The 16,823-nt window shown below is 43.1% G+C and overlaps 1 protein-coding gene across 6 annotated transcripts in view; it reads left to right on the top strand.

The window, feature by feature from the left end:
* Nucleotides 1-16,448, top strand: part of LOC128298743 (patronin) — a 49,917-nt gene extending 33,469 nt beyond the window's left edge. Inside the window, exons 11-27 of one of the 6 annotated variants that reach the window (XM_053034516.1) lie at nucleotides 1,936-1,998; nucleotides 2,292-2,837; nucleotides 2,912-3,075; nucleotides 4,272-4,394; nucleotides 4,740-4,841; nucleotides 5,333-5,479; nucleotides 5,804-7,144; nucleotides 7,238-7,418; nucleotides 7,908-8,281; nucleotides 8,357-8,593; nucleotides 8,674-8,899; nucleotides 9,191-9,268; nucleotides 9,933-10,004; nucleotides 11,195-11,296; nucleotides 13,933-14,127; nucleotides 14,296-14,578; nucleotides 14,657-16,448. In XM_053034516.1, coding sequence (XP_052890476.1) covers nucleotides 1,936-1,998; nucleotides 2,292-2,837; nucleotides 2,912-3,075; nucleotides 4,272-4,394; nucleotides 4,740-4,841; nucleotides 5,333-5,479; nucleotides 5,804-7,144; nucleotides 7,238-7,418; nucleotides 7,908-8,281; nucleotides 8,357-8,593; nucleotides 8,674-8,899; nucleotides 9,191-9,268; nucleotides 9,933-10,004; nucleotides 11,195-11,296; nucleotides 13,933-14,127; nucleotides 14,296-14,578; nucleotides 14,657-14,801 — 4,379 coding nt within the window. In that variant the 3' untranslated portion in view covers nucleotides 14,802-16,448. Of the gene's footprint in view, nucleotides 1-1,935; nucleotides 1,999-2,291; nucleotides 2,838-2,911; nucleotides 3,076-4,271; nucleotides 4,395-4,739; nucleotides 4,842-5,332; nucleotides 5,480-5,803; nucleotides 7,145-7,237; nucleotides 7,419-7,907; nucleotides 8,282-8,356; nucleotides 8,594-8,673; nucleotides 8,900-9,178; nucleotides 9,269-9,932; nucleotides 10,005-11,194; nucleotides 11,297-13,932; nucleotides 14,128-14,295; nucleotides 14,579-14,656 lie in introns of all 6 variants that reach the window. The other 5 variants (XM_053034517.1, XM_053034519.1, XM_053034520.1 and 2 more) reach the window with 5 other exon arrangements.
* The last annotated feature ends 375 nt before the right edge of the window (nucleotides 16,449-16,823 follow it).

Here is a 16,823-nt window from a genome sequence, read left to right on the forward strand (position 1 = left end):
AAATGAAATCCTTTCGCAAATTTCTATATATTTTTGAGTGAACTCATTTTGCAACCATTGTTTTCATACATTATTCCCATATTGTGGGTGGAATGCACACATGTTTCCTGTTTACTTCGGAACGCACTTTCCACAAAACCACCGGCATTGAACGTTCGCCAATGAATTTCACAATAATTCAAATGTAATCAATATGATTTGTTGTTAATCAATTGCACACCATGCGACCTCACAGGCACAAACCGTCCACACAGTGCTTTAGACACACTGCCACATGTGCACATGTGCAAACCAGAAAGTCAATCATGCTCTACGCATCGCCGATCCTTCGGAACTACTTTAAACAACAAGCAACGACGGTATAATGCAACTACAGAATGACATTTCGCCACACACCGTGCCTGCTGGGTACACCTTTATTTCGCTTTCCTTTATGACGGGGCTTCAACGGATGGGCAGTTTCTGTCGGAGAGTGGGTGGTTTCGTTTCGTTCATCTTTTTTGTCTTTTGAACAGGCTTGTTTATATCGTGGGATGATAAGACATCTTGTTGTCTGTATGCAGGCAAAACTATACAAAACGTTTCTCCAATGATAGACGTTTATTGTAGATGAATTTTGGATGTTTGGAAAAAACAAGGAAATGAGTAAACAGAAATGATGATTGATCTTTCGCCAGGGGAAAAGGGGTATGATTTGTAGGGATTTATGAAACGCCCTCCCTTCCATCATATGAGAACTGCCGCTCATGAAGATAGTTAGATTTAGCCGATAGGAATGAAAACATGAATGATTGATATTATCAGACACACATATGCTCAAAAAACCATACCTCCCAAAGCATACAGAAATGGGAAAGTGGAGTAGCTGAGAAGCACCAACTAATTGCCTTACATTTTCCTTTGGATTTAGTGTGGCTATCTCACGAGAAGCGCAAGCACTTCACGCGTTGTACAATAAAGCCCTAAAAAATTAAGTCTGCAAGAGAGTGGTAAACATAAAACTATTACCACAGTACAACCACATTCGTTAAATTATCGGACCACAGAAAACGGAGGTTTGCATGTGTGTGCCACACAACCGGGCACCTGGTGCTTGGTGCTTGCCATTTCACCTTCACTGAACCATTTCACCGAGAGTTTTCGTACGGCAGGCAAACTGTAACGAAACCGAGGAAGGAAAAATAAACACGATGGAACGAACAAAGTTCCACATACGGTAGCCGGCCACACAGTGGATGGAGATGGGTTGGTTGCGGTTCGCACAACCCAATAATGCGCTGCCAGTTAGTGTGCGGAAGTGGACCCAATCGTGACGGTCGGCTCGCAGGTGCGGGCGCGTCTAGTTGTCCGTCAAGAAACAGTTCACAAAAATCAAGAAAAAGAATAGCGAAGATATGAAATTCAGGATAGCAACAGAAGGGGAATGTAGTGAGGCAACTTGGATCATAACCCATCGAGATCTTGTTTGTTTGGATGTGTGCGTATGTGTGTGTGTGTGTTTGTGAAGAACATTGAAGAACCCTCAAAGCATAGAAGATTGGGCACCAGGGCCCCCGCATTGCCCGTTAGTTCATTGGACGTCGCCGTCATGGTTCGACGAGCAGAATACACACGTTGTGATGGTAGTTGAGAACAAGTGATGTGACGACGCATTGGTCGTGCAGATAGCCTTACTACTGGACTGTGAACGGACGGGTTCATCCGTCGGTTAGTTTGGTGGTGATGATGGTTGCGTGCAAAGTGTTTCGTTGTTAAATATAGAGAGAAACCCAAAGAGAAACCTTGAATCCCTAAATCAAACCCCCGAGAACGTACCAAGTGATTGGTACACGAACAGCGTTATCGTCATGGCGCTGTTCAACCGGATAGGGCTAGATCAGTTGCTGAATCGGTGCATATTTTACGTTTTCAAAACCCTTCTCGTGGTGCTTCTAGGTGATAGCATCCCGGCAGGGCGGCCGAGCAATTGGGAAGAGTCGCGCAAAACCAGTTTCTCAGGTAAGGAACGTATTCGATATTTTGTGTTAATTTTCCATATCAAAAGCGTGTTTCCACTACATTCCATCTCACCACATCATGCTTGCTTGTTTCGATTTAGTTTGTTTGTGCATGTTTATGCGTTCAACATGATAATGAATATTCTATCAAATTTAGAATCTATCGGGTGCAAACACCCGGGTTGATAAGGCAAACAATTCTGTCCGTTTCCGCCACTAATAACATCCTGTAACATGCTCTAGACAAGCGGGGAGAGTGTTAATATTATTCCTTTCTTAACTTCTTTTCGGTAGGTCGACGTTCACGGCGCAATTCCTTTAGTGATGATTCACAGCTGACGATTGAAAATTTTGGAGGTTCTCAGGATCAACTGAATACCGTAGGGCGCTTTGAGCGGGAGCGTAAAATCTCCAACACCAGCCTGACATCGATAGAACCGGTCGTACCGGCGAGATCTTCGTTAGCGGACGCCCGTGGGTCGATACAGTTTGGATACGACACTGACTCGGGTAACGAAAAGCAGGACCGTGACACCGAAAAGTTGCCTGGAAGTAGCAGTGGCACTTTGCGGCGTCACAACAGTACCACGTTACATTCCAACAGCAGCCCAATGAGCCATTCCGGTGATGGTAGCAACGCCGGCAGAAGTGGAAGCAATTCCGTAGAACGCGATCTTGTCGATGGAGATGGTACGCCTGCGATGGGAATGGCAGTCGCAGTCACAGCAACCGTCCCGGACGTTGAGCTAACACCGCGAAGGAAAACATCATTTGCCACATTGCCAAATACCACCACTTGGCAACAGCAAGCCATAAGCGTACAGAAAATGGATGATGTCGGTAAGCAACGTTCAGCCCCAAAACTTACAGACAGGAAGGAAAGCGAGATATATACATTTTTGGTTTTATTTTAGACGACTCGCAACCTCTGGAAGATGCTTCGAAGATTTCGACCATCAAGCTGAAGCTGGAAGAAAAGCGTCGTCTGATCGAGCAGGAAAAGCGTCGTATTGAAACTGCCTGGACAAAGCAGCTACAAACGGTTGGCAAACAGGCTTTTTTACAAGCAATTAGCAAGGTGAGGGGTGCACTGGAACCGAGACCCACCCCGGGGGTGGGTGGTGGTGGTTTTGACATTCGTAGTAGTGTGTGTACGTGTGTGACTAATTCTGGCGTTCAAACGTTGTCCCATGAGACGCTAACATTGAAAATCGAATCGGATTGTTTTATTATTACGAAAAAGAAGCCTCTCATGATCAGCGCAAAAGAAGTAGAAAAAGACGAGAATCTAATAAGTTGTACAGTAGAGAGTATGTTGTGGTAATATATCTTTTGTTGCCAATCTTCTTTTCTCGGTTCCAAGTTTTGGCACAAACTCTTGGTGTTTTCCTTAACATTATGAATCATTTTAGCGTAGCCCCCAGACACACCTGATGTACAAACTCACTTTTACAGTTAAACAAGTACACATTGCACATTGCAAACACACGTGTTACTAATACGACGTTGTAGGTGGTAGGATTATGTATGAAGTATGTAAATTTCGGTTTCAAGTGACTTTTTCCCGTTAGGTCTGGTAATCTGGTAGCCGCATTCGTGGCACAGTCGTCGTGCGATTCCTTCGAACTTATTCCCACCATTTTAGAAGCATTTAATTTGAGTTTGACGTCACTCGAAATTACATCTTTTGCTTTTTTGCACACTCATTGTATATCGACGCTTGGTACGACGTGCCTAAAACATTACGCTTCTGAACACTGTTCTTTTCTTTTTGGTTGCGCTTATGTATGATTTGGAATTGTTAAATACCAGCGCAGAGTGAACCAGTGTGCAAATTTGTTTACCTATTTTTCTTTAGTTCGAAAAAAAATGCTTTGCTTTAAAAAAATGAAACGCACCAAGCCGAAGTGTGTGTGTGTGTGAGAGAGAAATTGTTTTGTGATAGCCGCATTTTACCTTATATGTTCACTATTCACGTTCATGCTCAAACAACCGTTTATTTTCTTTCATTTCGTCCTTTTTGCTGCGCCTCCTGTATGCAAACCAATATCGACCAATCAACACACCATAAACGCGCGCGCCTGTGAACTTGGGCCACATTATTTCTCCCTTTCAACATCACCGCCAACTAAATCAAACATACCCAAATGTCCGGGCGCGTTTGTTGTATATGTATATAAACGATGTATCCACCGTGATCGTACCGGAACATTACTTTCCGTGCGTTCTTCTGCTCCGCCTACCAATACTTCTCCCGACATCCGGGCTGGACAGAGCAAAAGTGGCAGCAATGTCGCCGGCGAGCCGGAATCCACCTCGAAAGAATCGAACGACGGGGCTACGGTAGTAGACGATGAGATTGTAGTAGAAAAGGCGGAACGACCATGTTCCCTCAAGGTACTGTAGGCGTAATACTGATATTGTTGGGTGTTTGAATAACTATTGACTCTCTGTCCTGCCTAATCTATAAGCAACATAAAGCAAAAAAGTATACTTCAAAATCGGACCATAAAAGAACATGCTCATCGGTTGGCATTCGGCCGTTCATTAAAATTAAACCTGATTTTCTTTTGATTACATAATGCATGGGCTTGTTTCAGTTTAAGTTAATCAGCTGTAGATGTTTCACTAATGGTATTTTGTTTGGCGGAAAAAAGCAACAGGGTTAATTAGACCTATATATATATATTTGTGTCCTTTTTCTCTCTACCATCCTGTTTGTTTCCGTGTGACCATAATCAGGATTTGGAAGACCACAGCAAGTATGAGCAGAAATGGAATGCACAAATAATCGAACCGAAGAAGACTCCCGATCTGGAGAACATGGACCTGGAACAGTATCAAGTAAATAACGTTACCAATCGTTTTAAGTTGTGGTGTTATTTGTTTTGGTTGTATGCTTGTTTTTTCGTCCGTTTTCGTTTCATGCCTTAATACTCTTGTGTGCATCAATCGCCTAACATCGAACCGCGCGTAACAAAATTCTAATCGCTCGTTTTTTTTTACTTTCATATTCTTCTTCTCTCTTTACTCCATATCCCTCTTCTTCGCAATGGCTTTAATTGCTCAAACGATCGTATGATCACGTGGATTAACTGATCTCCCTCTTTTCCATCGACCCATCCACATGTGGATTTTCCATTTAACTGTGGCGTTAATCGTTGTTACAATCCTTACACGTATGCATTCACTCACACTCAATCGGTACTTCGTATGCCGTTTGTATTGCTTGCATTCCGCACTAACAACTTGCGCCCCATCCATATTCACGGTCTTTCACAACAACATCAACCAAAATAAATGCAAAATAAAACCCATGCCTCGCAAACCAATAGCAAAGCATTTCGAAAATGAACTCCAACTTGCACGATATTCAGGCGGACATACAGCGTCTCACCCAGCAGCAGAATCAAATCCAAGCCCAAACGCTGCAGGCACAGCAACTACTGCATGCGCAGCAGATAGCCAATCTGCTAAATCAGGTAATTGACCATCTCCATCCACCTGCTGTTAACATTCTAATCGTCACCATTTGTGGGCCATGCATTTGACTTCCATTTAAAACACATTTGATAGCCTTTGATGCGAACTTTACATACAATGTTTGTTTTCCATCCATTTGATATCTTCTACATCTTCAAGTTTTTTTTCTTGGTATTTTACTATGCTTAACATAATACGGAAGCTTTGGCAAATTGATTGCAAACCATATTAATGAACATGATGAAAACAGATCATGCGACACGAAGAAGAAATGTGCGTATAAAAGTATGCTAAATCTGAGCTTTTCCTCTCGTTCCTTGTAGCAGTATGGATCACAGCAAAGCATCCCAGCCAACACGTATCGTCCGATGAATACTCAAATGTTCGGCTCTAGTCCTCACCTGCCGCAGCAGCAGTCATCGCCGATCAATTACGGGATGCGTCCACCCAGCCGTGATCCGTACATTGCGCAGCACCAGCAGCAGCACACGATGCAATACATCAATGAACAGGGCCAGTACGTTCAGCAACAGGTGAACTATGGTCACCATCCGAATAACAACAGCCATCTAGCGTACAGTCGCGAACAAAGCCAAACGCAGCTTATTAGTGAACATAATGGTGGTAATCAGTACCGGACAATGAACAAGGAAAGCCACCAATACTCCTCGAACCCATACTTGAACATGGATCACCACCAGCAACAGCAGCAGCAGCAGCAGCAACAACAACAGCAGTTCTATCATCAAGACTCGAACCATTATCGGGATCCGTATCAGCAACATCCGCCGGAGATGAAAGACCCGCAACCACAGCAATCGCACGGGGGACAATTTTTCCTGCACGAAAATAACTCGACTCCTCCACAACCGACACAGCGTCGGACGTGGGCCCAGTCGGCGGCGGCGGCTGGTGTACCTCTGGGTGGATCTCCGATCATTTCTGGACGTAACGATAGCTCTAATAGTATGGTTGATGTGAACGCCTGGAACCATGGCCCGAAGGCGAACACGCTGGGTGGTTACAATAAATCCCCAGCGCCGAGCAGCGGGTTCTCGCTTCATCACAACGGTGGCGATGGCGATAGTGGCTACGGCGGTGGTAGTGGTCGTGTCGGAAGCGGTGGCAGTGGCGGTAGTCAACAGTCATTCCAAAATCTGTTTGAGGTACATCATCCTCACCATAATCTTGGTGGTGGTGGCGGCCAAACAGCGGCCAGCCCGCAACACAGCAAGGTGCGCAATCAAATCTCGCAGATGATGATCAGCAATGGAAACAGTCCTTCGGCAGGAGGAAGTCCAATGATGGGTGGTGGTGGAGACTATCGTGACAATCGGAGTATGCCGCTATCACCACCGATCGATGATATGGCACCGCAAAGCATTTCCTTCATAGGCGATGAAGACACGGGTGACATTGAGATCAACACATCGAAGAGCGGTGGGCGTAATGACAGCTTTGGCTTACGGCAGCAGCACCAGCAACAGCAACAGCTGGACGCACTGTATGGTAGTAGCAAAGGGAATGGCGGGTTACGAAACAGTGCTGGTGGAAATGTACAGGATCTGGATAAGCATTTGAGCAAGCTGAACATAACTAGCGGTAACCGTACTTACAGAATACCGTCGCCGACGCGGCCAAGTCTCAATTCGAATAGTTTCCATGTAAGTTGCAGATACATTCTGCAGTGTTGCATGCCTGCAATGAAAATGTCAGTAACTGTAGAATTAATGCGTGTGTGCTGTTGTTTGTTTCAGGACCCACAAGAAGATGTGAACGAAAAAGGGTTCTACATCTCATTTGACAACGAACAGCCGAAAAGGCCAAAGCCACCGTTGCGAACAAAGCGCTCACCAAAGAAGGACAAATCTCTTGCCAGCGATTCCAGCGAGGGTGAAAAACGCCGAGACAGTATGATCGAAAAGACTTCGTCACGAGGTACGCATTTGAGTGCACTTTTGACAATCCATTTTTACTTTCCTAGGGCTGTAAACGCTTATTAGTTGTTAGTGTTTCTTTGTGCTTCCGCACATGAACGTAATTAGCAGTTGTGGATGAGCAGGTTTATTTCGTGCCTCATCAAGCTTTTGACAATTTCACGTGTTACCACGTGTTCCTACTTTCGACACCTATCTGATTACTGCTTCCTACACCGTCGAAGATGCGGGAGATTTAGGAAGAAACAGATCTCAAAGATGTTGCTCATGTGGAACGACAAGCCAATGTACGCTCATGAAAACACGCAGACGAAATATTGAACCCCCGTCATTTTTTGGGACAATGAGGGCGAGTGTGTGCAGTAGTCAATAAAATCAGTGAACTTTCTTTTTTCCCTCATGATGTACTAACCACGTACCTATTTGCCGTTTTGTATTTCCCTCTTATCGCTCATTCTGTGTTGGGCTGGTTGGTTGCGTGCACGAAAAGCAGAAACCAATGCCAACAACTTTGGAACGTACAGTGTAAAGACGGCGAGCAGCTTCTCAAGCAGTTTCAACGAGGAACACAACGCGTTGCATGCGCGGAAGAGTATTATCGCCGATAATAGTGGCGTGTCGCCATTCGAGCCGGTGATGCACAAGGTGAATGTCGCTGGCAGTGCGGCTGCACCACAGTCCCCGATGATGATGATGCACCAGCAGCAGATGAACATGGATCATGTTGGCGATCGACGGTACACAATGGAGGACCACTCGATCAGTGGCAACGGACACTACAGCAGTCATAACAATAGCAGCGATGGATATGGTAGCGAGACGGAGCGAAAAGCCAAGATCGTCATTGATGTATCGAACGACCAGGTATAGTAAATTGTTTCCAAGCTACTACTTATTGCATTATTATAAATGCTTTCGCTGGTGTTCTCTGTTCCGCAGACCTCCATTGACGAGATGGAACGGAAAAAGGAAAAGATTATGCTGCTCTCGCTACAACGGAGACAACAAGCCGAAGAAGCAAAAGCACGCAAAGACATCGACGCGATGCAACGCCGCGAGAAGGAACGCGAAAAGGAGGAGGAACGGGCCCGCAAAAAGGAGGAACAGTTTGCACGCCGTCAAGCGATCCTCGAAGCACATAAACTCAAGAAAGCCATCGAGGAAGCGGAGAGAGAAGTAAGGAGCCAACGAATAAATTGTGCAAAACCACCAATGCTGTTCGCTAAATTCTCACCAACGTTGGTTTTGTATTCTAGGGAAAGACAATCGATCGCGAGCTGCAACTGAAGCATCAGATGTATCAGCAGCAGCTTCATCAAACGGCACATTCGACCACCCCGACACCAGTGGCCAAATTACGCACGCAGAAGTTGACCCGTCCCCGACCAAAAACGATTCACGTCGAGTCCGGCTCGGTTGATTTGAGTGAAGCGTCCAGTTTGAGCAGTCGGGGCAAGAAGGGTTCCAACTCGAATTTGACCGGTAAGTAATGAGGATAATTTTCGATAACTCCAGGATTGGAACGGAACGGAATGCGCTTATGTGCTGTTGCTGAACGCCAATGCAAAAGTGTTTCCTGAAATGTGTTTTTTTAAATGCATAACTTACTTGAGTTTTCTGAGCATTTCTTTTATGTGTTTGCATTATGTTCTGTTTTTTCTTCTTTTTCTTTTGTTTTGTGCGAATGTTTGTTTGTATGTCTGTGAATTCCGGCTTCAATTATGATTTCGATGATCTACACGACGATCTCGGTATGCATAGGTCTCGGTTCAGGTCTCGGTATGCATAGTGCCTCGAACACGATACGTCGAGATTACTACCGGGGATCACAGGATTCGCTTGCAATCAGAGGTAATGTTTGGTTTAATTTGGCTCTATTTATGTTATATAAATAATTTCTTAAATTTCACAGCGCATTGAAAAGCTGTTTCGTATATTCCATAAATTTTGTTGTTGTTGATTGTTGTAATATTTTTTTATAAATCATGAGGATGAAAAAACGCATTATTCACACCCAAATTACAATTGGTGATCGAACGGCACCAGGTGATGAAATGGTCATTAAAAAATAATGTTTGTAGTGTTTGACTAACCAGTATTATTATATTTTAGCTAACGTTTGTGTGTAATTGTCGCACTATTTTATGTTCTTTGTTCAAGCTTAAACTATCTTCGTTTTTTAAAGTGTTTTTACAAAAATAAGCTCTTGCTTCCGACCATGTTTTATATTCGTATTGTGCAGTGTAAAGATCCGCTCGCTTGCTTTTTTTTCGTGGTAAAATGTGCAAAACAAATCGTATTATTGATTAAGATTGGTTCTACAACGATCTAACCGATTTGATGTTTACTTCTCTTCTTTTTTCTATCTTGAATCACTCTGCTTAACGCACCATACTGTATTTAAAATAACCACATTACACTGACGTCGTGTAATATCAATACTACTACTGCTATCACGCTGTTATGTATCGGGGGTACCATATCGCAACTAAACTTGCTTAACAAAAATATCCAGAATCACCGGACGAGTATCCCAGCAGTAGTTCAACTCCGATCGGACGCCGTGGATCTTACAAAACAGGAAGAGGTTGGTGATGGTTTTTTTTCCGTACTTGCATAAAGAAAAGTGTCGTCTACTATTTCCCGTCAGATCGTTTCCGTGTGATTCCGCTGCGACGATCAACATTATGCTATGAATCAACACAGTGGAATGCGCATTTGCTTTGCTAGTAGTGTAGCTGTGAACAACTAACTATACTAATCCGTTTAACTAACCTAACCAAAACTTGATCATTTACTAGTCGAAACCAAAAGTGTATTTTATCCCACGCTAATAAGTAACCATTTGTTTGGAAAGTATTATACTATTATGAACGCTAAATTATACATTACTTTATGCATGCTTGACTTGGTAACGTTTTGCTTAATTTTGTCATCCACAATATTCATTGAACTTTCCACCCAAATCCACCTTTAAATTTGGCACATGCGAATAGTGGCATGTGAATTTGTGTGAAAAAAAAACAGTGCGTTACACTTTTTGGGCTTCACAAGTTATTGGTTATCTCTGCAAATGTTTTCTGCACCTTTTAATGGGACTTCGGTATTACGTTTGGTTACTCTCATTTTTTTTATTTATTTATTCCAACAAATGGGAGTTTAAAGGATTAAGGGTGTTGCGCTTGCTCAATCTTTTCGGTTTTATTTGGTAGCACAGAATATAGTACTAGCAATAATCATTGTCCTTACTCAACGAACCTCCTACTACAGGGTTATTTATCAGTTCAGTATCAGATTTATCTTATTTTTTAGGGTTAGTTTGTGGCGTTTTTTAAGTAGCATAAAACAGTTAACACATATGCTGATTAAATAAATCTCTCCACTGTTTACACAGCCTTAGTTGCAAAATGTAGTCTCAAAATTCCTACAGTTCAAGCAAAAGCTCGAAGTTGTTGATCTAACGTTAACTTTTTGGGAATTTAGGCAACATACGTGCTTTCGTTATACATTTATACAAGTAATTTTATAGTTAGTCCAACATCTTCCATTGGTTGTGTTTAATTTTGCTGAAGGCCTCGTGCGACAGTTGGAGTAGTTTATAAAACGCCACAAATTAAGATAAACTTGAATAAAATGTTAAGAACCATCTTACACTACGATCCTATACGTTATCACTGCGATCGATTAACGAGCGCCGATGAAGTCGGACGTTTTTTGCGTTGCAATTGTTTCACCTTGTACACACGTAAACCTTCATGTCTCCTGTGCTTTTTCCAGAACCAGCCACGATCGAACGGGGCCGCACACTGTCCCGTATCTCGCTAGCGAAAGGTGCCAATTTCCGGGGACGTAAATCAAACTCCCTAATGAATCTATGCGGTAAGAATTCCTCTCACATGCGCACAGTCCACCGACTGATGCCGTATTTCCGTTCCCCCTCTCACACACACACCGACACACCGACACACATCCACACGAACATATACAAACATGTTGCACATCTGAACCTGCTGGAAGCGGTCAGATGGTAATGGTCAACTGGTCTCAACTGTTCTCCTTTATGCTGGGTTGTTCTGCGAATGTTTAACGCTATAAAAAGCACCACAAAAGCCTTTCTCATCTGTGGCGGTATTATTTGGGGTTTACTATTTCACTACCAAATACTATAACTACTCCAGCATAATACATCTAAAAAAACAGTAATAATTTTGGTAAAGGATGACATCCTGTTTCGAGATATGAATGGGAATGTCGAATATTGGGTTAGTTTACTCTTTTGTTTCCCTTGGTTTGTTTAATTTCGTTGCATTTGCAATCATAGTTTTTAATTTTTGTTTTAATCATTTCTGCACTTCTATAAAGTTTTCCCTTGATCTACACGCTTCCTATCTACTACTACTTCCGGATGGGGTCCACTTTGCTACGAACTATTGTTTCTCACCCATACAATTTCTTTGTTTTCGTCAAATTTGCTTAGTTTTGTGCCACTGTGCCAGTCGCAAATGGATCGTAATTAGTTTCAATCGAGGTCCCGACAATAATGCGCGAGTAGAGCTGGATTGTATATGCGACTGGCGGCGATAAACAAATGGTGGTTGGTGGTCCCGCACATTCACAGCATGTGAGATGCTGTTTTGCTCGTTCGGTGCAGACTACGTCATTATTATTCCATTCGCCGCTGTCCACGGTACGACTCATAACACATGCCACAGTTATTTCGTTTAGTCCGAGCATATTGCTGATTGCAGCTAGTAATTTTAGCGGTGAAGATCGCCATACACTTTGGTGCTTGTGTGCTTTGTGAAGAGAGCACGTTGTTCTGCCGTTGATTTGATGGTGTGTCTGTGTCCACTGTGCACTTAGTGAAATACACTCCGTTGAGTTGAGAATTGATAGTGTTCGATCGTTGATTAGCAGCATCGAAATGTTGCTGTGTGTCTCTTGTGCAACGATTAGCGAATTTACCCCGCTCCGAAGGTTAGACTTTTCGCACCTGAGGAGCAATGGAAATTTCGACCGTAGATCCACGTACCGCCAAACCGTGGCCGTTCCTGCGTACGTTCGATTCGAAGGATTACCACTGGATGAGCAGGAAAATCTCAACCATTGGTACTGCGATCGCTGTCTGGCAGTGTACGAAAGTCTTCGATCGGGCAGAGAGGACGCTAGCGTTCGAAAAGGCATCGCGAACATCTCATCGGACAAAGTTCTAGCAAGCAAAACCGATAAACTGATTGAACTTGTGCGAAATAGTGGTGATACAGAACGTGCACAGCAATCCAATATGCTTAATCAACAGCTGGTAAATCGTTCTGAAGCGAAGAATGGTGGACGCTCTTCCTCTTCAACCCTGAAGGAGTGTCTGGTGAATGTTTTTCAACGACTAACGTTAGAAAGCAGCACAAACCAGAAGCGGGGACTAGCACGTCGGCAATCGTTTAATGCCATCAAGTACAAACATGAACCACCTCATGGTATAAATGCTGTTGCGCGCAAGTTTTCACCAACCAAAATAATGGTTGGACATAATAATGGGAAAGGTAAACTTGGCTTTGGAAGATTCGTTACAAAATATTCGTTTTTGTTCGCGAGATGGCATAGTGAAGTGCGATCTCCCTATAAGCTGTATTAGTAGTTTTAATTAAATTATGAATCATCACTGTAGAGTAGCGATGGTGGCTTAAAGAGCTTCATGCGTTGTAACAGTATTACACTAATCCTTAATAAACTAACCGTAATTAGAAGGCAGCAGTAATGTAACGCAAGGGTCAGCGCACCAGTAACACACTAGCTGTAGGCATTAACACTTTCACAAGGACCGTGTAAAAAAGAAAGACATCGATCAACTCTACTCTTGCGTGGTGACGGTTTTGTTCTCTATCAATGATTCATGAATTTGGGTCTTCACTGCGTGTTTGATGTTCTTTTTCCTCCTTACCATTCATATCATGTTCATTCTTACTGTTTTACTTTCTTATTCTTGTGTTTATTTGGTGTATGTTCTTAGTTTTTTGCTCGTTTTTTTTGTTATTATGTTTGTTCTATCTTGTTTACTAACCGAATTGGAATGACCGGAAAAAAATGACAAAAGCTGCATTTAATACAAATAAAAATGCAATGCTGCTTAATCACAATAATCATGATTGTTGCGCTGAACAATAAGCAAAAATAAAAGAAATCTAACTTGCAACCCTCAACTAATGTGCCCCATTTCTCCCTTTCCCTCACACCCACCCACTGAACTGCGCCGCTGCGCTAACCATGCCTGACAATTTGACTGATTGAAATTATTTTATTGTATCTTCTCCACAACATCTCTTCATGGCACTTCGCAAAAACAAAAATCTCAAAACTGCAACTGCTCCTACTTCTTGTTACCATTTGCGCGTGCCTTCATGTGCCACATGTTGCCCGTGCGCGACCATCATACCCGCTCTCTTACCGCTCGCGCTAATGGATGTCGTACGCCTCCTTCACTGGCACTAACAAAACTGCCCCCCCCCCCCACACACTAGACTCCGACTCCGGATTGGGTCGGGCGACACCACCGAGGCGAGCACCGTCACCGGGAATGGGCCCGTCGAGTCGCCATCTGCCTTCGCCGTCCGGTCCGGGTTCGCTACCGCCCGGGTTGATCACGAAGCGCCGTGGCTTTGACGATGGTTCCAGCGACATATCGTCCAACGCGAGCTCCATGATGGATTACAACGGTCTGTAGTTTGCTTGGAAGTTGTTGCTCTTTCTCGCTCACAATTTTATTTGTCACATCAGTAATTTGTTTCGCTTTTAGTAAAGTGATTCATAGTCGATTAGGGCGATGGCGCAGTGTACCGGTGCACTAATGTTTGATCGATTACATGTTTGCCATGTTATTACAGGACCGAGATTGTACAAGCAACCGGCTACGAAATCCAACCGAGGCATCATACTGAATGCCGTCGAGTACTGTGTCTTCCCGGGTGCGGTGAACCGCGACGCAAAGCAAAAGGTGCTGGAAAAGATTGCCCGCTCGGAGGCGAAGCACTTCCTGGTGCTGTTCCGCGATGCCGGCTGCCAGTTCCGCGCCCTGTACGGCTACTGGCCGGAGAACGAGCAGATTATCAAGCTGTACGGTACGGGCCCGAGCCAGGTCGACGATGTGATGTTCGACAAGTTCTTCAAGTAAGCCGGCCACCTCGCCCAAACGGGTTTGGCCAACTGCTGCGCCAACTAAACTCTGATTGCGCTTTTCCATTGCAGATACAACTCGGGCGGTAAATGTTTCACCCAAGTGCACACCAAACACCTCACCGTAACGATTGACGCGTTCACGATACACAACTCGCTGTGGCAGGGCAAGAAGGCAAATCTGCCGAGCAAAAAAGATATGGCACTGGTGATTTGAGGCCCGCGCAATGTCCGGAGCCCTCTGTCTGCTACTTCACCTCTCTCTTCCACTTCTACCAGTATCACGCGTCATCCCACCTTCCTTCGGACAGTGGCAACATCTGCCAAAAAGTCATAGTATTCGTTCATCTACTCTTCACACAACAAACCACCCTTAGAGCGCAACTGACCTAAAGTTGTTGAGATGGCAGCAGTTACTCTTCGGGAATGGTGTGGGATATATTGCACATGGCTATACACTTGTATACTGTTAATCTTTCTTATTGTTTCAATGTATATTTGGAATGTTTTGTTCCCTTTTTTGTTTGTGGGGAAGTCGAATTTGTTTGTTTTTTTTTCTCCCTTAATATATATTTTTGATAACGTCCCTTATTCGTTAATAATCCTTCACTATCCTTTTCACCAATGTGAATAATCAGTTCTGTAGAAGATCGCAAAAAGACAACCAATTCTGCAGAATGGACAACTAACTACGTAGGAGATGGGAAGTGCTAAGTCATCTGCTAGTTAGGATAGCCTTGTAAGATTGATATATACTCCTCTTGCGTAACGTTTCGTGCTCTTTTTTTTTTGACTCGATAAAAACAAACTTCTATGCCTGAACCTTTTTGAGAGAAGAAAAAAAAATCAACTTTACACACAGTGGTCGGGTTTGTTTTCTAGCATACACTCTTTGCGGTACGACATTCCTGCAACAAATATTTATCTCCTCAGTTTCCGCTTTTCCGCAACAGCTCTTAGGGTATAGTCGACTCATTAATAACCCTTCACGCTTTCGGGATTGCTGTTGTCCTTTTGTTTCCCCTTTTGAAGCGGTAAGTTATAAGTGAATAAGTGAAACCATTAAGATTAAATCAAACTGATAGCGTTATGACAAGCAATGTAAGGCATAATGGAAAGCCGTGCGATACCACAACAGTGACACGCAAAAGGAAACCGATAGGAACTTTAAAACGAACTAGAACATGTGAATGCGCATTAAAACCTGCTATAAATTATTAATACACGCAACCATTACCGTTAACACAGTGCGCTCGGAGATATTAGTAATGAGGAAGAGGAAGTAATAACAAAGGTTATAAATTAAAGACTAATTATATTATGCTGCTAATTATTACTCGTTAATCTTTTTTTATATACATATTTTTTTTAATTTCCTTTTATACTTTCTTTCACTCTTTCTCGCCGTAATGTTTTTTTCCTTGGCTGCAAAACAAGTCGTACAGCGTTAGCCTGGTGGTAACACAATCTGTTAGGGGTTATTGCTGCTTACACATTCAAGTAATAGTAGAAGTAAAGAATATTATCCAATCCTTTCCAAAAGAATCGACCTAATACTACTACCCCGTATTGTCCCATGTTATGTTATAACTATTATTTGTGTATAGAATTTGCTTATAATTAATCTTTTTGTGGCCGCACGTGAGTCACCTTTCCACCGGGAGGGGGAAGGCCGAGCTTACAGTTTGTGTGGCAAAGCGGGTGAGGGAGGATACATCGAGCGTACGCGGGCAAAAGAAATTAACAAATGATACATACAAGATGAATGTCTGTGAGTGAGCCGTGAGGAGCGCGCTAATCCGTCATTTTTATAATACTTAAGTTAAATCAAAGAAACAAATATAATCGTTTTTATTAATACTTAGTTTGTGTTTATGTTTTCCTTTAATTTAAATTTGTAGTAAGTTTTTGCATTCAGTTGTGTATTGTTTGTCCCCCCCACGACGACGTTCATTTCAAAGCCGTGTGTAATATATTTCGCCAAAAACCAAGAAAACTTCCTTGCAGTAGACTTCAACTAAAATATCAGTGCAGTGGAGTGCACAACGCAACGCTACTTTAACAAACAAATCGACGCAAGAAGTTGAAAAGAGAAGGAAATTATCACACGAAACTTAATCTTAAACTTGACCTGCAACAAACGGCAGGTATGAAATCTATGGAAGGAACTTCACGGAACTATTAAACTACCGTTAGCTAAAATTATGTGAATACAGTCCTAATTACCCAGCCGACGTAA

The sequence above is a fragment of the Anopheles moucheti genome, chromosome 2 (assembly GCF_943734755.1).
Source record: "Anopheles moucheti chromosome 2, idAnoMoucSN_F20_07, whole genome shotgun sequence".
NCBI lineage: Eukaryota > Metazoa > Arthropoda > Insecta > Diptera > Culicidae > Anopheles > Anopheles moucheti.